This window comes from Stigmatopora nigra, chromosome 23, assembly GCF_051989575.1.
Source record: "Stigmatopora nigra isolate UIUO_SnigA chromosome 23, RoL_Snig_1.1, whole genome shotgun sequence".
Taxonomy (NCBI): domain Eukaryota; kingdom Metazoa; phylum Chordata; class Actinopteri; order Syngnathiformes; family Syngnathidae; genus Stigmatopora; species Stigmatopora nigra.
Genome location: NC_135530.1, coordinates 5,035,942 through 5,058,515, shown reverse-complemented (window position 1 = coordinate 5,058,515; position 22,574 = coordinate 5,035,942). Strand labels below are relative to the sequence as shown.

General features: G+C 41.3%; 2 protein-coding genes across 2 annotated transcripts; one reads left to right on the top strand and one right to left on the bottom strand.

Moving 5' to 3' along the window:
* Positions 1–116: 116 nt before the first annotated feature.
* Positions 117–22,524, bottom strand: ccdc146 (coiled-coil domain containing 146). The gene is made up of 22 exons (XM_077709762.1): positions 22,440–22,524; positions 12,432–12,514; positions 11,531–11,746; positions 10,928–10,985; positions 10,115–10,206; positions 9,943–10,036; positions 9,783–9,856; positions 8,716–8,943; positions 7,984–8,073; positions 7,735–7,831; positions 6,638–6,730; positions 6,407–6,574; positions 6,185–6,273; positions 5,081–5,245; positions 4,926–5,001; positions 4,699–4,847; positions 4,119–4,347; positions 1,572–1,682; positions 1,365–1,502; positions 1,178–1,303; positions 979–1,101; positions 117–337 (listed from the first exon to the last, which is right to left on the bottom strand). Exons 1-22 carry the CDS (start codon positions 22,518–22,520, stop codon positions 137–139), a joined length of 2,781 nt encoding a protein of 926 aa, XP_077565888.1. The 5' UTR covers positions 22,521–22,524; the 3' UTR covers positions 117–136.
* Positions 15,706–21,739, top strand: fgl2a (fibrinogen-like 2a). Its single transcript, XM_077709996.1, has 5 exons — positions 15,706–16,402; positions 17,019–17,223; positions 19,549–19,768; positions 19,902–20,072; positions 21,034–21,739. Exons 1-5 carry the CDS (start codon positions 15,845–15,847, stop codon positions 21,347–21,349), a joined length of 1,470 nt encoding a protein of 489 aa, XP_077566122.1. The 5' UTR covers positions 15,706–15,844; the 3' UTR covers positions 21,350–21,739.
* Positions 22,525–22,574: the final 50 nt, after the last annotated feature.

Here is a 22,574-nt window from a genome sequence, read left to right as displayed (position 1 = left end):
GTTCAAATATTCCTTTAAACTCATGCTCATTTCATGGCAATCATTGTGTAAATGAGCTGTATATACAAGAAAAAGGTATAAAATAAGGTAAAAATGAAACAAACTAAAAACGGGAAGACTTTTGGTGATTTTTTTCTCATGGTTTTTCTCTACTGTTCAAAGGTTTGCGTATGTGTCTCATGTTAGCACCTGGTTGGCTGGGTTTAAAGGGGGGCTGCGCACCGTAAGGTTTAGGCAGAGGCAGGTGGTCCTCGTGGGGGACGTAGGTATCGGGTCGGGTCTCTGCCGTGGTGTACCGTCCGTTCGGTAGGAGCGTCCACTCGTCCTCGTCAGCCGGCTGGAGACAAACAAACTCAGCGTTCATTTTCATGCGTGACCTTGTGATGGTGACATTCAATTTTTTGCGCAAGTTTAATCATGAAAATGGAATGATAAAGTCAATATTTTGGACACGTCCAAACAAAAGCACGCAGTAAAAAGGCGTTTGCTTTCCTAGGATTTTGAGAGTGGACACTATAGTGGGATTAACGTGACATTCTTTGGATCTTCTGACTCATTAAAGTAATTTGGCCGAGATTTGACCCCAATGCGCTTTGCTTTTCAACCCCCACAAGAATTAGCAGGAAGTGAAGCGAGTTCTCATGGGTTCCCAAAGTATTTAGAAAAAGGCTCATCAATTTCCATGGTGGCACACTTTTACACACGAATGAAATGATGCAATCTTGTCAAAATGTACTCAAAAGAAGGGTTCATAATGATTCCAATTGTACAGGAACAATATTAGGGTTGAAAACCCATGATGTAATGTCATCTGGCAGAGGAGGTACGACTCAATGGCAAAGAGACTTGTTGACTTTATAATAAAAAATAAAAAATGGGTCAGGGAAAGAAGTCAAGGAAATTTGACCGTCCAACTCAAAACCAGAGGCAAACTCACCATATTAACATTTCAAATCCCGGCCAATGGACTTTCTATACCTGCTCTCGCTCCTCTTTGTCTCGCTGTCTCCTCCTCTTGTCTCGAAGCATCCGTCTCCATTCCTCTTCCATCTCGGGACAAGGCGGCAGGCCTTGTTCCAAACGCCTCTGGCATCTGTCCATCTGAAAGGCAAGCGGCCAAGACAACAAGGCGCAATCAATGGTGCGCAACGTCCTACCAAGATGGATTGCGTGAGACCTGCAGCTCTCTTTCTTTGACTTCTTGCTGAAGACACAAAACGGCCGCTTGCTTCATTGACAGTTCCGCCGACGTAGCCATCAGTCGGCGACTGGTGTCGATGATCTGGATCCTCAGCTCATTCAACTACACGTTGGCGTGCAAAAACATGAGACGGCGTACATGGAACTCTGCCTTTGTGTAGTACCTTCTGGGCCAATGATAGTTTGTCCTCTTTGCAGACTTGATTCTGTTCTCGGAGATTCTTTGCAAGACGCGTCACCTGGTCCACCAGGAGCTGTTTTTCCAGAACCCGTCGCTCCCTTTCGGCAAGGTCCGCCTCCATCTGGGAGGGGGGAATGCGACATCTTTTTTTCTTGATAAAAAACATTTAAAATGAATGGAAATAGTGTACCTTTTTGATCTTTGTGACCAGTTCAGAGGTGGAAAGATCGGAGCCTTTCAGTTCTTTGTAATTGGCTGTTTTTGTCAAATGATCCAGTGATTGGTCTCTGGCTTCCAACATCTGCATGAATAAATAGGTGAGGAGACTGTTTTGAATTTGTTCACTCCAGATGTCCAATCCAATTTTGACTGGAAGGTAGAATGGACATATATCGCCAATAATGACAGGGATCTGATTACTTTATGAATTTTTTTTTTTTTAATAAAAACTACTGCTACTCTAACAGAAGTACAGTAATGCCTTGAGATATGAGCTTAAAGCATTCCGGGACTTAGCTCGTTTGTCAATGTACATGTTCTCAAATCAATTTTTTCCCATAAAAAAGAATTAGATACAAATTAAAAACAAGACAATTTGAATAAAAAACGTTGCTCATAGTCCACTAGCAAGTGATGGGGGGGTTGCCATGGCAACAAAAGACATGCGATGCTGATAATCACCATAATTATTCTGTAAGCTTTCCCCCCGAATCAATGCCAACAATGAATATATATATATATATATATATATATATATATATATATATATATATATATATATATATATATATATATATATATATATATATATATATATATATATATATATATATATATATATATATATATATATATATATATATATATATATATATATATATATATATATATATATATATATATATATATATATATATATATATATATATATATATATATATATATATATATATATATATATATATATATATATATATATATATATATATATATATATATATATATATATAAATAAATGGGAGGTGCTTCACCAGGGGAGGGATGATGATGTTGATGATGATGATGCCGACAACAGTGCCCCCGCCTTTTTTCCTGGTTGTCAGAAAAAGATAGGAAGAGAGAGAGAGAGAAATGCACACACTCGCCACCTCGGGCTTCAGCAAGTCTCCAAACACATTAAAAGAATGAGAAGAATGAGAGTCCAGGCCATGCATGAAATTAAAAGCTCTTTATGTTGTGGGAGGTAGAGAATAAAGCCCTGCTTGTAATAAAAAGTGAGATATTTGCAGATGAGGTATTTTCATTTCCTTGGTTGGGGTGGGGGGTGCTTGTCTGTGGCAGTAACAACATTTAGAGATCTTAAAGCAAAGCCTGCCTTTGTGGCTACTTGTATCATTTCTCTCCACGTGTCTGGACTGCGGATTTCCTCAGTCTCGCTTTCCAGACAGGTCGGATCCAAATTTCAGGACGGACACAACGTGACTCATCACCACTGGGAGCGTGCGGCATGACATCCGCTCCTCCCTAAAAAGAATGACGGGTGGGGTTAAAGGTCCAAAAAAAAAAACGGGGCTCAACAACCCCATAGCCAAAAAAAAGACGGCTTTTCACCGTCCGTTTTTCTTGTCGGCCATTAAAATTCCAAACCACGACAGCCTCCTTGGTATGGAACTACGATACTGTGGCAGATGGTATAATCCATCATAATCCGTCGAAATATGCCGTCAAAAAAGAGGCAAAAGGGAGGGGCTACCCGGGTTGCAATGAGCAGATAAAGTGCTCGCAGATGAATACAAATATGGAAGATAGGGATGACTAAACAAGCGACACGGGGATTGAATTCGCATGAAGAATGAATGGAACTGGCGAGCCTCCTCCAATTGATTACATTTGGCTCCCTCGTGCAGCAAAAGCAGGAGAGGGAGGGCCAGGATATTTGCCACCTAACGGATGGATACTCTAAAGAACCAATAGAAGGAACCAGAAGGCACCAGAAGTTAAGAACGGCTGATCTGTGTTGAGATAAACACTGAAAACCGGGCTTAGCAACCAAAGATTCCAAATGATGATCTCTCAGTGTCAAGGCAGTTCTTCCAGAAGTATGAAGTCATTGAATAAGATCAGAATATCCGCATGACATAAAGGGAGGATTAAGAATAGGCTAAAAATGCCAGAAAAGATTGGATGGACACAGCGGAAATACGACGCAAATTGCAAAAAGTCTGGGATTGTCCGTCTGTTGGCGACAAGGAACAAAGTCAGAAGTCCAAGGACGTGTGGAGTGTTCATAAAAGTGGAAGGTTTCATTGGAGAATGCGGTCTACACACTCCGGTTATTGTGAAACGTAAAAACGTGATGAAGCCGAATGACGGTCTACACACCCCGGTTATTGTGAAACGTAAAAATGTGATGAAGCCGAGTGACTTATGACTATTTCTTGACAAGATTTATTAGAAACTTGAAGCCAATCGCATTTAAACCCTTGTTAAAAGGGGAGTGGGTGGTTTTGAAGTGAACTAAAGCACCGTTTCGAAGAGGACGGCATTTAACACGAGAATAAAGATGTTGCAGAAATGTTAAAAGGTCAAATGAGCCAACTGGAAGTTGACGCCCCGGAATCCAGAGATGATGACGACAAGTGAAAAAAAAGGACTGGTTCCTGCTATGGTGGGAAAGGAACATGGCGTCCCACCTAATGCAAAGCGTCAGCAATATGACACTTCAATTTATGATTACCTCCAATCTTCTTGTGAGAAGTTCCTCTTCCAGTTTCTTCTGGACCATGACTTCCTTTTTCTTGCAATGGATCCGTCTCTTCTCCTCGGTGATGAGCACTTTGAGATCTCTGGTTTCCTTGGCCATGTTCCGCAGTTCCGTGTCCTTCTGGATGATGGCCGCCTCCTGCGAGTTGACCTTCTCCTGGTAGTGGAACAATACTTCCTCGCGTTCTAGCAGCTGAATTCCACTGTAGACCAACAGAAAGGACAAAAATGGGACAAAATTTGAAAAATGAAGGGTTCTCGCAAAATCCAACAAGTCCAATTGAAGGCTCTTTAGAACAGAATTCAATGCCAGAAATTTCAATTGTAACGTGCTTGACTTCTGAATAAGCAAAATTAACCATTTTTGGAATTTGAACATGTGTTAACTAGATTCAATCTGTAACTTGGAAGTTTCAAAATGCTGTTTTTATGGAGGTAACGCTGAATTGTGGCTGAATTTGGGGCAACAGGTTTCTGGAATTGAATGTGGAACAGCTAGATTCAACTGGATTTCCCGTTCTGTTTCAACTCTGGCAATCCTGTTATGAACGTACAGAAAATTACGCCGCTGAACCGCCATTTCCTGCTTTTTGCTGACGTCGATAAGCGCCTGCTCTTGGAAACTGAAGCTTTGCTCCAGCCTCTTTAACTCCACTTGGTTGTCTTCTTGCTCCTGATTGGCTTGACGGATTTGCCCGGCAACCTATAGAATATGAGAGGAATTAATCCAATTTCAAAAACAAAAACACCCCAAAAACATCATCTAAAAAATATAAGAAACCTTGTTCAAAGTGTCGCAAAGTCTTTCTCTAACTTTGCTACAATTGGAGACCTTCTTTTGAACTTGGTTGAGCAATCTGTTAAAAAAAAATTAAAAAAAATAGATAGCATTTGTACGATGCTTTCAAAACACACCACACACTGTGATATATTTACTTGTCCTTCTTGGTGACAATACACTTTTGAATCTCCAGCTGGTTTTCCAGAACCTTGACATGCTCCATCGCCTCGGCGATGGCCTGCGATGCCGTCTGTTTCAGCTTGATGTACTTATTTTTCTCCTCTGCGATCCCATCACAAAGCTGCCCATACTGTAGCACTCTAAAGTATAAGAAAGCAATTCATTAGCGGCTCAGTCAGCTTTGAAATCGGCATGGGCAGACAACAGATGCCTTTTAAAAGATGGCTTCCTCTTTAAGGAGTCGGCTGAGCGTCACTCAAAGACCATGGGATGGAGATCGGACAACTTTTGGATCCAGAAAGCCAAAAACAATTCATATTTTCAATCAAATCTCATTCTTAGTGAACCGTTTTATCCTCACAATGGTCGCAGGGGGTGCCGGAGACTATCCCATCTGAGTTGGGGCGCCGGAAGAACCGTATTTTCACGACTATAAGGCGCACTGCATTATAAGGCAACCCTCAATGAATGACACATTTAATTTTTTTTCCATATATAAAGCACACTGGATTATAAGGCGCCCTGTCTATTTTGAAGAAAATTTAAGACTTTTAAGTGTCTTATAGTCGTGAAAACCCAAAATTCAAAGGTAAAAACAAATGCGTGCATTTTTTTTAGTCATGTAGAGACCAGAGGTTAGCGTCTCATAGTTCTGGGGTTGAGGGTACGATCCCAGGGTGGTCAGTCCTGGTACTCTGACGTTTGGTCACTGGTCTATTGGTCGCCGGTCAAATGGTGACAGAAAGTTTACTGTTGAAGCCTGCTCTCAAAATTATATTCATGGGAGAGTTTAATATCTAAGACAGAGAGTTTAATATCTAAGTACTGTTTAATATCCAAGTATATTTGACCGGCGACCAAAAAAAAAACAGCTACCAAACGTCCGGTCACGGGTCAGTCGTCTGTTTGGATGTTCTCCCGGGCTTCTGTGGGTTTTCTCTGGGTGCTTGGGTTTCCTACCACTGACCAAAAACATTAAAAAGTGCTGTTTAAACACGCTAAATTGCCCCTAGCTGCCATTTTGTATGCCATTGACGGCCGTCAACGGCGACTACAAGTCAATGGCGTTTCCGTAGTACCTGCGCTGCAACGCGGCGTTCAATTTGCTGTGGTGCACGGCGACCAGCTCCTTCTCTCGCAGCTCCTGTTCGACGTGCCGCTTCATTTGCTGCGGGTGGATTCAATCAGACAGGTGGAGCGTTTTACAACTTGCCGAAAGACTCGTGGAGTTAGCCAGCCGAGAATTCTAGCTGGGGATTTCTGCTTTTGTCATCAAATGGAGAGAGACTTTTTCGCTTGACCTCGGCTCGGAGCATCTCGCGGTGCTTGCGGCCTCTTTCGTCCGCCTTGATGTACGTCAGACATTGAAGGTGATGTAGTTCTTCTCTCAGGGTATCCGATTCCCTCGACAACTCCTGAATGATCTCAGACTGCTGCTGAATCTGGCTTGCCTTTGGGGTCCGGGATAACTAGAAAGGAAAGGCAATGTTGTTTTCAGGAAAATATCCAACACCAGGTCTGTCGCTCTTCACCTGTTTTTCAACGCTGGCTTTGAGAGCGTCCACTTCCTTCTGAAGGGCCGTCTTGTGTGCAGTAGCGGCATCTCTTTTCGGGAGAGCGTTTATCTAAATATGGGAGTCAAAAAGTCACTGGGGAAAGTTGAAAGTTGACTTTTTTTTGCATTTCCTCTTGAATTTCTTTGGATCTTGGCACGATGCTCTGATCTTGCTGACACATCTATTTAAGTGTTTTCTCATCAAGTATGGGGTGGGAAATTGAACTTGTGATTAGTCACTGTTATTTATCAAGGGTCACACATGTTTGTACCGTATTTTCAAGACTATAAGGCGCACCGCATTATAAAGCGCATCCTCAAAGAATGACACATAGGGTTAGGGTTAGGGTTAGGGATAGGGATAGGGTTAGGATTAGGGTGTTAGGGTGTTAGGGTGTTAGGGTGTTAGGGTGTTAGGGTGTTAGGGTGTTAGGGTGTGAGGGTGTTAGGGTGTTAGGGTGTTAGGGTGTTAGGGTTAGGGTTAGGGTCAGGGTCAGGGTCAGGGTCAGGGTGTTAGGGTGAGGGTTAGGGTCAGGGTGAGGGTTAGGGTCAGGGTTAGGGCAAAAAAAGCACATAAAAAGCATGGCTTATAAGGTGCCCTGTCTAATTTGGAGAACATTTCAGACTTTTAAGTGTGCCCTATAGTCCTGAAAGTCATTTTCTATTTCCTTGGGTTGTCTTTGTGTCATACGAAAATTGATTTGATGGTCTGAAACCCTGTGAAATTCCACGGCACTGTATCTGTTGCCCGTCAAAGCCCGAGCTGACAAAAAACACTTCTAACTTCAAACGTCATGAATCCGAAAGTTAAAAAAAAAAAAAAAACATGCATTTGCAAATACATTGGTTTGCGACATTTCCTAATGACTCCCCAATGCGTCATTGAAGTTTCCTTTTCTAGATGTGTGACATCCGCTGACACTCTCTTTCTCCATGCTAACATTAAGTTAATGGATTCAAAACACACGAAATGGAGAGAATGAAATGTTCCTGATAACAGGAACAATGACAATTGGAAAATTCAAAAGTGTTCCAGTGCAATTGTGGCAATCAATCCATCGTGCAATAGCTTACCTGTGCTTGCAAGTTTGTGTAGTTGGATTGCAAGTGTTGGAGCTTTTCCTCGGCCGTGGAAAGTGAACGCTCCATCCTCTTGAAGGCCTGCATCTCCCTTGGGAGATATAGGTGGATATCATGCTTCAATGTTTCAATGCAGACTGTAAAGCATATCCTTCATACATTGTGATGGCTCAGAAAATGTGGGAATTTCAATTGAAAAAACATTTAATATACCGGGGTATATTAAACAGTAAAATACGGTACCTTTTTTTCTCTTTCAGCTGTGCAGCATAATTCTCACATAGTAGTTTTCGCTTACACATGATGCTTTGCATCTTCATTTCTAGAAGGCCTCTGGAAGTGGGGAAAAATGCAGTGACAAATATGAAATGATAATGATTACTGTAATGGCAGTATGTGTAAAACTGGGTTTGGATTTTGAAAATCAAGCTAGGAATGTTGTGTTTTAGAGTGCTACACATCTTTTAGACCGCATGTTTGTTAAAGTGGTGGCCAGGGGGCCAAATCTGGCCCGACACATCATTTTGTTTGGCCATGGAAAGTAAATCATGAGTGCCGACTTTCTGTTTTAGGATCAAATGAATATGAAGAGTATAGATGTATATTAAATGTCCTGATTTTCCCCTTTTAAATCAATAATTGTAATTTTTAAAAATATTTTTCTGTGTTTTTAGTTCAAAAATCATTTTAAAATCTAAAAATATATTTTAAAAAAGCTAAAATAAACATTGTTTTAGATCTATAAAAAACTGAATATTTAGGGCTTTTAATCCAGTTCTTTTAATCCATTTATAAAAAAAACAATCAAAATATTATATCTAAAATAGCCCACCTAAAATCGAGTTGACCAACCCGAATCTGACACCCCTGTTTTAGACAATTTTTGCATGTGATGCAAGATTGAATGTGTCGAAAATAGCATTATTACATTGGAAGTTTTGGTGGAATGTTTTTGGCATTGCAATGTCAATTCACCTCTGGCCTGTGAGTTCTGCTTCTTCTTCCTTGATGACCTCAAGCTCTTTGTGAAGATCACTGCACTCACTCTGGCCGGTCTCCACTTGGTTCTGGAGAGCCTCCAGTTCCTTGGCCATCTCCACCTTCTGTACCCTGAGAAGGTCGTTCTGCTCTTCTACCTCCTTCACTTGCTTCTTCACATCTGAAAACTGGGCCTCCACTGCTGCCAGGGTCTTTAATGCAGCTCTAAAATGCCAATGAGCAACAAAAGGAAAGTTTAACCTTTTAACTGCCCGATGCTGGAAGGATTTCTTTTGGGTTTCTACCAAAACATTTTTGGGGAATTTTTCCTGCCATTTGGCTATTTAGGACTGTTTTCCTTTTGGCCAAAAAATGTCAGTCGGGCACTCAAAAGGATTCAAATAGGACTGGCATCCAATTCATTTGGATTGGGAAGTATCCCAATCCAAAGGGAGTGGATGTCCATTGCCATAATGTGATTACCGTCTTTTCACGACTATAAGGCGCACTTAAAAGTCTTACATTTTCTCCAAAATAGACAATGCGCCTTATAATCCAGTGCGCCTTATATATGGAAAAAACAGAAAACCAAAAACGAAAAACCACCACTGTGGGATATAAAAAAAACACAAACACCTGAACTGAAACAATACTGTTAGATATGCAGATGTCATCTTAGTTTACAACATCTTCCATCATATAGCTCCTCCTCCACTGCAAGATTTTATACAAAAAAATCCAAAACATCAACAATGGCTGGCTCTAGAGGTGATTGTGTAGTGAGTGCTTCATATCTGGAAGTCAATAGCAATTACTGTATTTTCACGACTATAAGGCGCACTTAAAAGTCTTACATTTTCTCCAAAATAGACAGTGCGCCTTATAATACAGTGCGCCTTATATATGGAAAAAATGTCATTCATTGAGGGTGCGCCTTATAATGTGGTGTGTCTTATAGTCGTGAAAATACGGTAGTTTGTCCGATTTCAGTTTTTCTCTCGTTTTTTCTTGCACTATTTTCTTGCTGTGCACAGTATGTTAAAGGTGCCTCCGGTACTACTCACTCCTTCTTGGAGCGTTTCTCTCCAATCTCTTTTAAAATCTGTTCAGGTGCGGCCGAGAGCTGGGCTTTTTCCGCCTGGCGCAGAAGGGGGGGGGGGGGGTTGGTACATTTGTTATTTGATGGACGGCGCACGCCGGCCGTCGAGCCCGGCGCAGGCAAACCTCTTTGAGTCGTAGGATTTTCATTGCTTCTTCCAGCTCTTTCGCTTCTATCCTGGCCTGCGTTTGATAAGATTCCATGTCTTCCTGGAGACATCTTCGCCAGGCAAAGAGGCGCAATGTGAACTCTGATGTTTCATGCATGAGGAAAACTGACTGCTGGGAAAGCAAATACCTGATTTCCATATGTTTGTGGGCTACTTCTTTTTGCAGTTTCTCACATTTATCTTGTAGGGTGACTGTGGCGTTCTCTACTTCCTGTGGGATCTAACATCAGATGAATGATCAGCTCGAAAAATGCCATCACTAAAGCTCATTTCATTTCACATATGTAATGTATGTATTTTCTCGCATATTAGCCTCCTCAGCGTATCAGCCATATCCTTAAAATGGCCTTAAAATTGTTGAATTTGACAATTTATTTCGTATACGAAGCCTCCATATTCATGGTTTTAATAAGGAGTACAAATGTGTTGTTACTTTAAAGGGAAAATCTTATGAAAAATCATTGCACGTGGTATTTCTGAGATAGTATATCAATCTAAAAGGTTTAGACAAATTAAAAAAGGAAGTCATGTGAGCAGTACAACCAGGAAGTGTGTCCATAGCGCTCTCGTTTGTCATCTTTAGGTTAGATGGCATGTTTTTTTTCACATTTTATGCAAGATATGGTATTTTTTTTCTTTCATTTCATTCATAGACCTGAAAATAAATATGTCTTGTGTTATGGCATTTTATCTTTGTCACCTTGCAGTCTAATTTATGCACATATAAGCCCTGCCCTCGATTCAGTCATCATTTTTTTTGAGAAAATTCACTAGTATATTCATGGAAGAAATAATGACTTGCGTCATAACAAGAATACGTAGAAAAAAACGAACTTGCTATTGAAATAGCGTAAAAATACGACTATTTCACTGCTATTGACTACGGAAAAACGCCCTATCCATTTGAACCCTGAGAGGTCAGTCAGTGGTGGTGGACTCACATCGACTTCTTGCGGAATGTAGTTCTCCTTTGTTAGAAAGCGCTTCTCTTCTCTGAGCCTGTGTCAAAGAGAAAGTACAAGAAAAAGCAGAAAAATATAAAAAAGGGATGTTGTTTTTCATTTGGTTTTTTTTTGGGAAGCACCAGTGCATGTTATCATTCCAACGACCTTTCCCTGACCTATGGGGAAACATTAAAGTGTTCATTTCCATTTCTCTGGGTGCATTTGACCCTTTGAATGTGCTGATAGCCGAATAGCTTTAGGAAGGAAAGCGGTGTGCAGGAAAATAGCTCGTGAGAGAACAAGAGAGGGAAACTTCAAAATAAATATCTGGATGGCTGACGTCAAGAGACTAACCTGAGCAGAGTATTTGAGCAAGTAAACACTTTACAGGGAGGAAATATTGAATTCCACTGGCAACGTGCTTTTGCTTTGACAGACACTGTTTACGTGATAAAGAACTGTTTCTTCTTAACACGTTACAAGATAAACACTGCGCTTGCACGGTTTCCTGTCGAGATTGGTACATAGCGTGAAATCAGAAAGTTGATTTTCGCCGGGGAAAGATTCGGGAATGCATTTGCGTTGGTTGGGGTGTCTCACCATTTCAGTTGATGTTGTGTCATGTAGTCTTTGTCCTCGGCTGCCCTCAGCTGCTGGAACGCCCGTAAGAGTTGACGCCTCAGCTCGCCCGACTCGCTGGCGGCCTCGTCGGAAGAGCCCGGATTTTCCATTTTATCAGAGTCTGATTGCAGCTTATTCAAATCAGCTCGGAGTCGTTTGGCTTCTTCGTAAAGTGCCGCCTCTGAATTCTGGGTACTGTACATAATGATCCAAATATGTAGGCCTTTACATATAAATGGATCAAGACTCAAGCATCAGTAAATGTTTTGATGGGTTTTAACTGGTGAATATTTTGAATGGAATTGAAATGAAATTGGATTTAAACAACTGGATTAAAAGCCCTTAATATTCAGTTTTTAGACATCTAAATGTTTATTTTAGCTTTTTTTTATATATTTTTAGATTTTAGAAAAAACATTTTTGAACTAAAAACAGAAAAAATTGATTAAAAAATTACAATTATTGATTTAAGAGGGGGAAAATCAGGAAATTTAATATACATCTATACTCTTCATTTTAATTTGATCCTAAAACAGAAAGTCAGCACTCATGATTTACTTTACCGGGCCACACAAAATGATGCGGCGGGCCAGATTTGGCCCCCGGGCCGCCACTTTTATACGTTTATTGTCTATAGGCGGCAGTAAAATTGTTTTCCAGATTCAACGAGAAGAACTGAGACCTATACTACCTATTTAATTGAAAAATATACTCTTCAATAGCAGCGAATGAGTTAAGCCTGAACAATAAGCTCATTAGTTTTGGCAGACGTTTCAATGTCTCCACCCTTCTTCTCTTCTTTGCAAGCTTTGGCTACCGCACATTGAGCAAAAATGTAAGTAGCTCGACTTTTATTTCCACCAAAAACAAAACTGCATACCATTTGACTTTGTCATTGAGTCGCCTGTAGACTGCTTTCAACCTGTCCACTTTGGCCTGACTGATTTTGCCTGATGACAGCATCTGAAAAGGCAACAAAAAAGACACAGCGTCAATAATATTGATGCATAAAGACAATGGCTGGCTCTAGAGGTGACTGTGTAGTGAGTGCTTCATACCTGGACATCAATAGCAATTACTGTATTTTCACGACTATAATGCGCACTTAAAAGTCTTACATTTTCTCCAAAATAGACAGTGCGCCTTATATATGGAAAAATGTCATTCATTGAGGGTGCGCCTTATAATGCGGTGCGCCTTATAGTCGTGAAAATACGGTAATCCATGCCCTTGTCCCTGTTTTCTTCCTCACGTTTGGGTCCTTCACTACGTTCCAAACCCGAAGTGGCACTTGACTTAACAGAAAAAGGAAGCAGGAAGTGTGTGAAGATATAGAGCTATGGATGATTCCGCCTTTTGTTGCGCCTGATTATCTTTGCTTTCACTAAAAGAGTAGCCGTGGTTAAATTTCACCCTGTAATGTGGTACTTTAACGCGTCACAATGATGGAAAAGGCAGACAGGTGCTCTTCTCTTATCTTTGGAACACAGGTTGTTCAGGATAATGAGAGGATAACCTTGACTGGGCCGTAAGTACCTTCAGTAACACAAACATATCCCGCGATGTGACTTTTACACATCATACACGGGTAATTATGTTGTTTACGATCTGTTTTGCAGGCCAACATTTGGCTGGTAGTCAAACGCAGTTCCTCCAAAGGCTCAAAAGCGCAATAAGGGTTCATCAGATAATGGCACTGTCGTTAACAAGATTTATCCTGATGTCTCGCAGCTTGTTAGCGCTACGACAATGTCAGGTGGAACGCCACGTGTTCCCGCTTCTCGAATAACGGGTCACATTTTCCCGTGGTGAGATATTAAGCGGGTCATCCGGGTTGGGGTGTTCATTGCTAGCCGTGAAATTGATCACGGGCCGAGTTTTATGATCGCCACGCTTGGAATTCGGGAATGAAATGCGGAAAAAAATGATGTGGAAGCGTATGACTTGTCGGTGTTGGGATTTTTTTTTTTTTTTTTTACCGTCACAGATGATGAGGCTGTGGAACGGCAGACATCTTGGCTGCACATTGAACATTTGATCTGGAACAGCCTGGAGCAATTGGAAGCAAGCCTCGCCTACCTCTGTTCATGATGAGACTTATCTGCAGCCATTAAACAGAATAGAACAATTTTATTGCTTGAACGGCTAAAGCGTAGCATGTGCCCGGCCATCTTTGATGTCAGACGATCGCTAAATTAGATTTATGCCTGCTGTCGGCGTCTCCACATGCATGCAAAACTAGGTGAGTGGAACAAGTAGACTGCAGTAAAAATCTTCCAGATACATGATGTTTGATCAATGGTGAAGTCAGGTGCGTTACTAATACTTTTAACACCTCGTTTTTCTTGGCGAGAGGAGCTAATGTGGTGCAGATGAAGGTGGAATAGTCTCTGTAAAGATTGAATTTTATGCATTGATTTGATCAGTCTGGCAAATATAACTTCAATGATCATCACAGCGAAGGGAATCGCCCGCCATCTTCTCCGTCATGTTCCGATATTGATATTTTGATTTGGAGTGGCGCCCGCAGGCAGACTGAATCACGGCGAGAAGATGGAGGGGCCTTATCTTGTAATATTTTCCATCGACTGGTCCATCTGTGCTGGGTTTTACTTGAAATGAAGGCTATGAGTCACAAAATCATCAACTGGCTTGACCAAATAAAACAATAACCCATGAATCAGTGTTGCAAAGATAGGGAACTTTGCTTTCACGTCCATGTAAAATAAACATGGCCTGAAATGTCTAAATTTACAGGTGTCAAAGTGGCGGCCCGGGGGCCAAATCTGGCCCGCCGCATCATTTTGTGTGGCCCGGGAAAGTCAATCATGAGTGCCAACTTTCTGTTTTAGGATCAAATTAAAAGAAAGAGTATAGATGTATAATACATTTCCCAATTTTCCCTTTTTTAAATCAATAATTGTCATTTTTAACCCATTTTTTTCTGTTTTTAGTTCAAAAATCATTTTCTAAAATCTAAAAATATATTTTAAAAAAAGCTAAAATCAACATTGATTTAGATCTATAAAAAATGGAATATTCAGGGCTTTTAATCCAGTTCTTTTAATCCATTTATAAAAAGAAGAAAATCTAAATATTATATCTAAAATTGTCCAATCAAGTAAATCCAGTTGACGTTAAAGATGCCCATGAACCAACCCGAGGCTGACACCCTTGCTCTAAATAAACCGGAAATCTTGATGATGGCAGAATGCTTGCAAGGGATCGCAGCGGGAATTGGAATAATCCGTCGGTTTCGGACCAACTGTGAACTGAAAGAACTTCTGATGCGATGTTGGACTGTGAAGTTCCAACATGTTTACATAGAGAATCCTTAAACAGCACCAAGTAATAGAGTTAACAACATCCGCATTTTTTCTTCCAACCCTAATGGCAACGACAGTCGCTCCAAACTGACATTAGTCTCTGATATTGTATAAAACATGGTCTAAGATTAAAACTGAAAATTTGTTTTCATGCTTTGCCTTCATTCCCCCGGTGATGGTGGGAAACATTAAAAATTAATAGAGGACGGAGAAGCACTAACACTCATTTGTAAGTCTCTAATGAGCACAGGCAGGCTAATTTACAGAATGACAATTTTTTCGTCTTTAACTCCTTGGTTGCCATTGACGATGATATAAAACCAGTCCGTTTCAAATGAATTGACCACCCATGAAAACATAAAAGTTGACCACCACAACAACATGAGTGAATTCTGAATTGTTGAGCTTTTTTCAACGACAATTTGGTGTGGTTGATGGTAAAAAATGGCAACCTTGGAAGAGAAAAGGCTGCCCGCTTGGAAGAAAGATGACTGCCTTTACTTGCATTGGGTTCAGAAAACGGGTAAAGTCGACGGCGAGAAAAACAAGCATCCCTGAAACGGACGCAATGAGTCATCGCCATCCTCGAAGAGACCTGCCGACTTTGGAACGAGGCGGCTTGGACATCCGTTTCCCTGGCAGACAAAAAACAAGCTCTTGCGGCATCGCTCAAGTTTTCGCAAAACCGCCCAAACGACCAAGGCAATTACGTAATAGCGCCACCCCTCCCTCCCATCAGCCTAAAGGCTAAGTTTGTCTCTCCTCCGATCCAGCCTATCTCTCTGAGAAAACCCTCCCTCACCTCCCTCCCTCGCTCGCTCACTCTCATATTAATGACACGGCATCGCAGGCAGCGGCAGTTCCCCCACACTCGTTCATCCCTGCAGGTTGCTCTCGCTCTGTAGCATCCTTTCTGGATCGCACGCACTTTTTCGTCTCTTCGGACCTCTTTGGGTTTTTCTCCAAAATGAGGACCTTTCTGGTTTGCGCCGCTCTGCTGTTGGCGACCGGCTGTTGTTCGGCGGCGGACTTTCCCGGCGTTTCCCAGCAAAAGTGGGACGCCAGAGGACCCTACGCTTTGGGAACGGAACAGAGTTCCTCGGGCTCTTGCGGCATCAAGCTGAGACCTTCCGGCAATTGCGGAGGGTCCGGGACGTCGGCGGAGGAGGGCGAGGAGTGCTCCTACCAGGTGACATTACCTCCTTTGACCGTCCAGCTGCCTAAGCAGTTCAGGCTGCTGGAGAAGACTATGAAGGAGCTGCAGAGCCTGAAGGAGGTGGTCAACAAACTGAAGAGTAGCTGCCAAGAGTGTGGGGGTACGCGGGGGAACGGAGCCTATGGGCATCAGCAGGCCGATCAGGGACAAAGCGCCATTGTGGACCTGGCGAAGCAAGAAAGTAGCTCCAGCCAAGAAGAAAGGGACAACGGGATGGTTTCCGGACCTTCCGTTGAAGGCACTCACCTGGGACACCGACATCATTTGGGGACAAATGCCCCTGGGTCAAGCAATATGCAAGAGATGCAGGTAAGCAGCTAAAAAGTGTTGGCCAATTGGAGTACTTTTCAAAAAGTGACTAAATTCACCTGGACAATGACAATTAAGCTCGGGATGAAATTCGGCGCCGGGAATGGGCGTTCCGTCAATTCTTGTGACGGACACCCAAGCGTGCCGACTTGCCATTCTCAAAATTGTGGCTGACCAAATAAGTGGCCTTGTCTTATTCTAGGTCACATGTGACAAAGTGGCGGCCCAGGGGCCAAATCTGGCCCTCCGCATCATTTTGTGTGGCCCGGGAAAGTAAATCATGAGTGCCGACTTTCTGTTTTAGGATCATATTAAAATGAAGAGTATTGATTTAAATTAAATTTCCTGATTAAACCCCTTTTATATCAATGACTGTAATTTCTTAATCCATTTTTCTGTGTTTTTAGTTCAAAAATCATTTAGTAAAATCCAAAAATATATTTTAGAAAAGCCAAAATAATTATTATTTTAGATCCACTAAAAAAACCTGAATATTCAGGGCTTTTAATCTAGTTCTTTTAATCCATTTATAAAATAAAAAAAATCTAAATATTACATCTAAAATGGTCCGGCCCACTTGAAATCAAGTTGACGTTGTCTGACACCCTTGTTCTAGGTGAAACTGAACAGAATGTCGGTTAGCCTTCGTAACGCCAGGAACCAAATCTCCACTTTGCAAGGCCGCATGGAGGGCCTCAACCTCCTCAACATGGATAACGTGCGCTCAATGGTGGACCGACGCGTGGAAAACATCACCGGGGTGGTCAACAAGCTGAGCTCCACTTGCAACACGCAATGTGCAGTTCAGACTACACCACAGTGTAAGAAATCCCCTCCTATATTGTCAGTTGCTCACACATACCCATCATTCCACAATGTTTAGAGCGGAAGCTTAAGTTTATCGCTGAATCGTTTCAGAAATATGCACGAATTGACTTTTCTTACGTAAGAAAGTGCCCCCGACATTCCATTTCACTCCTAAAATGGGGAGAGGGAGGAAAAAAAGGGCAGATCCTTACTATATAAGCACATAAATGGCTTCAATGGAAACCAAAAAAAGCAAAACAACATAGAAATGATGCAGATTAGGGTTGAAAGGTGAAAAGATGCTATGTAAAGATATGTTTTTGCAAGTAGCGGATTTTTTTTTAAGCCAATTAGGTATGTGATGGGAATCTCAGTATTCCTTTAGAAGTCAAATTTGACCCAAAAAAACAATATATAATAATAATGTTCATCCCCGACGCACCATCCCTTCGAGTCTTGCCTGGAGTGTCTGAAGCCAGTCAAAAAAACCAAAAAAAAACAGCTGCCTGCCGCTTTACAAATTAAAAATCGACGATCCGATAACGGATGACTTTAACGATTCACCCCAGATGTGAAATCGACACTAATTCCGCTCTCCGAGATGAAAATTCTCGAGAAAACATTCCCATTTGGCCATTTTTCACCCAAACTGAAATTTGCAGTCCTTAGGAATGTACTACCAACTGTCACACTGCTGGCTCGGAAATGTTTAAATGCGCTATTTAAAGCGGTAATAGAGTTTAGCACCAAGCAGAACTGCACCGACAAACTTGAAAGTGATCACGTGAGCGAGTTCTTAACGTCGCCGCGGTGCTGTGAAAAGTCATCTTGGCACATCAGTCACGCACTTCCCAGGCCAAATCCAGGTTTGTCAGTTTAGCATACACGGCTCACAGTGTATTTATTCACCCCGATTTATTTAATCTTCCCCTTTTTCGCTCCTGTGGGGAAAGATTAGGGCCTTGAGGTGAAACTGACAGGAATAAATCATCTCATTTGGTTGCATGAAGTCACTTAAACAACGAGAACCGTTTCCGATTTCCCTACGTCGCCCTGGAAATTTCCACCTGGTCCATTTGACTTCAATTTACTACAAAGCGAGCATCTATCTTAAAGCCAGGACTTCCTCGGCTATCTACAAGGAAACACGTTTTATACTCCTGACGAGTAAGCTTAGCGAGGAAAACCTGTCATGTGGCATTTTAGCACCAGTCACTTATCTCGCCGCAGTCCAACGGGACTCGGCGATCATTCGAGCCGTCACCGTCGCTCACGTGACTCATCAAGCGAGCCGGACACTATAATTAAGGCGGCAAGGCGGCGTACCGGGAACGGTGGCGAACAGAGGTGTCAAAGTCGGTTTGCTTCGCGGGCCAACTAGATCTGGTGTTATTTTTAGCCATCAAACGGTATGGTCGATGGTTGTAGATGTCCAATTCAGTTTAACTGGTTGAAAGGCTGTCAGTTAAAAGATGAGCATCCATATTGATAGTAATGGTGAAGAACAAAAGGCAAGCAAGAAGGTTACTAATGGAAGAGCAACTTAATGCGAGACCCATGACAAGAACCTGTAAAACATGCTAGGCACTTTTTATTTGTCGATTGTCAACTTAGAGTAATGGTACCAGAACGTACCATGAACATGTTTCAGCTCTTTACAAAATTCCACTCAGATATGGACATGTCTGCCTCCCTAATCTTCAAACCTATCAGCACAAGAAAAAATGCTCACTTGTTCACATAAAGTCAGTAAAATGTAGGCCCAGTGGTGGAAAAAAAATCACTTTAATCCAGTTTTACACTTTTTGGGTGACGTGTTTTCCAAAATTCAACCAAAAATGTGATGTCCACACATGTGGACGCCATGTCCTTGGAGGTTAACTTCGTTTTTTTTCAAGACGGTGTTGTGTTTCTCAGCAAAAACAAACAGGCAGACGGTCATGTGACTATAACACTCAATAAGGACACCGCTAAACGTTATTATGCAAATCCGCAGACGTCCCCGATTAAACGTTCTTCACGAGAGGACGCCATTTATTAAGTCCGGGCGGGGGAAAAGTCGCCAAAGTGTTTTTCCACATTGAAATACATTGCCCCGGGATTGAATTCACCACTGAAAACTTTCATTATGATTAAAAATGGAATTTCATTCCTCAGCCTCCTCCATAGCCTCGGGGGCCATTTCTATTACGCTCCTCTTGGTAGGACTGAGAAAAAGACAAAAAAAAAAAAAGCTTAGCAGTGAAAGCAAAAGGAAAAAAAAGAAGATCGACTATCATCCACTCGCTTTTCCCCGACAAAATAACCCCGCTTCAATTCCTTTCCATCTCCTCCCGCAGTTATTTTAGCTCCACGGGACTGTTCAGACTACAACGTGCTGGAAACGAGGAAAAACGGCGTGTATCGCGTCACCCCCGACCCTCGCAATGGGACGTTGGAGGCCTATTGTGATATGGAGTCCTTTGGTGGTGGATGGACGGTTATACAGCAACGATTGGACGGCTCTATCAGCTTTAACCGCACTTGGGCTGAATACAAGAAAGGCTTTGGCAATCTCAGGTAAAATCATGGCGTCCTTGGTTTCCCTTCCCGCAATCGTAAAGTTAATTCACTACGAATAACGAAGTCTTCTCGTGAGCGAGTGAATAGCTTTTGACTTCATTATCTATGGCCCCTTTTTTTTCTTCTATAGAGGAGAATTCTGGCTGGGCAACGACCACATCCATCTACTGACAAAAGCCAAAGACATGACGCTGCGTATCGAACTGGAAGACTTTGAGGGGGTACGCGAGTACGCCAAGTACGACCAGTTCTACGTGGCTAATGAGTACCTGCGCTACAGGCTTTCCATCAGTGGATACAGGTGCGTTTTTTTTTCTTTCCAGATTTACAGTCGTTGTCAATGGGATGGATTAAAGCACAGGTGTCAAAGTGGCGCCCTGGGGGCTGAATCTGGCCCGTCGCATCATTTTGTGTGGCCCGGGAAAGTAAATCATGAGTGCCGACTTTCTGTTTTAGAATCTAATTAAAAGGAATAGTAGTATATGTATATTGAATTTCCTGTTTTCCCACCTTTAAAATCAATAATTGTCATTTTTTACTGTGTTTTTAGTTCAAAAATGCTTTTGTAAAATCTACAAATATATTTTTTTAAAGTAAAATAAACAGTTTTAGATCTGTAAAAACGGAATATTTAGGCCCTTTAATCCAGTTTATTTATTCCATTTATATAAAAAAAATCTAAATATTATATCTAAAATGGTCTGGCCCAAATGAAATAGAGTTGAAGTTAAAGTGGCCCGCGAGCCAACCCGAGTCAGTCTCACAATAGAACAATTATGTCAACAATTATGCATTTCAACTCTGACTGGACCTATTTTCAATGGAGAAATATACAATATGACAGTATGTGGAAATGGTATTATATTTCAAAATACCAGAAAAAAACATGTCACATTTGTTAGGGGGATTTATTCGATGAAATTTAAAACAAAAAGAACAATCATGTCGCCTTGAAATGTCTTGAAAATAACAGTAAAATACTAAAAATACGACTAGAGTCAACAACTGGGGATGGGGGTATTAAATAAGCATCCTTTGCTGCCATCCATCCCACTTCAAACCGGTTAAAGCATCGACTAGTGATAAACTCCTTGAAATTCCAAGTTAACTGATAAAAAGTGCTTGTTTTTCGGTTTATTCGTGCTATTGTCAAATACCGTGAAATTTCCCCGACTCATTTAATGACCATATCTTTATCACCATATCCTAAAATCATGGTTATGGCAAATTGACAGCAATTAACAGCAATCATCTCATTGCAGCGGAACCGCCGGGAACGCCGTCACATTCAACAAGCACTTCAACCACGACCAGAAGTTCTTCTCCACCCCGGACCGCGACAACGACATGTACCCCTCAGGGAACTGTGGCGCCTACTACAGCTCCGGCTGGTGGTTTGACGCCTGCATGTCGGCTAATCTCAACGGCAAGTACTACCACAAACGGTACAAGGGGGTCCGGAATGGCATCTTTTGGGGAACGTGGCATAACATGTCAACGGAATACTACCCGACCAACTACAGACAGGCTTTCAAGACGGTCAAGATGATGATCCGGCCTAAGAATTACGTTCCCTAAGAAGAACCACCAGACTTTAGAGTGTAGACTCACGTTCACATACTTCAAACATCCCATTAAAAATCGAGATAGATAGATAGCCTTTTCAATTTGGACTTTAAAACGACAACATGGCGCCAGTCGTGCGAGAGCTAGCCTCTCTGGGGTGCCGTGGTATTAAGCCGGGTGTCACAATGAGCAATTTTGCCAATGGTTCTGTCAAAAATCCACTTCCAGTCCTTGCAAGGTCTTTTCTCTTAAAACTGGGCTCGGAGGACATATCATTTCATCCGCTCTAAATGCTTTTATCACTAACAGCCATTTGTGTGCTATAAGGCACTAAGGCAGCAGCACTCTATACACAAGTAATAGCCTCCTTATTGTTCTGTTTTTTTTTTTTAATTATAATCCCTTGTTCCATCACCTATAGCTATGAAATATGAACCTTATTTGTGTTTATTGATGATTCTTTGCATTATACTGGACAAGATATAAACAGCAGGACTGCAGGAAGAAATATAACCATCTTGTTTTTCACCATTAGTCATTATCACAACAACAACAAAAAGAATTTAATAAAAAAAAATGTCTCACTACTTGTACAATACTACCACCAAATGCCAGATCACTGTATCACATCACTTTATTCTTTTAAATACACTGTGAATGAGGAAAAAAAATGCAGGAAAGATTGGTTTTCCATTATAAGGACGTGTACAGTATTTATTTTTATTTGTGAAATTTAATAGAATGTTTATCTCCAGGGTCATTTAATAAAAAAAAAGGTTTAATGGTGATTTATGATTAAGGAAAGATGTTGTTGTGGCCATTTGTAGGAATATGTGGAGCTTTGCATATGTATAAAAATGTTTTCTAACATTCTTAAACATTTTCATCCCAAAGGAAATGAATGCACTTTTATATTTAAAATGAAAAAATACAACAATAAAGTCCAATTTAAATGGCGTTGAGTGTAGGTTGTCACTTGTTTTGTTGAGTCTGAAATAATTCTATTGTGAAGTTAGGTCTTTTTTTTTACTCTACTTTTTAACTAACGTTAACTATTTTCAACCCAATTCTGATTTTTATTTATGATTTATTAATTTCTTACCTCATCCAGTCGTTGAAAAGTCGTTGCCTCTAAATTTGACACAGTATTCGTGTCCTCGTCCTTTACAAACTCAGTCTCCATCACTATAAAACACAAATAAAAGTTATTATCACTAATCCATAATCATAGTTTGTC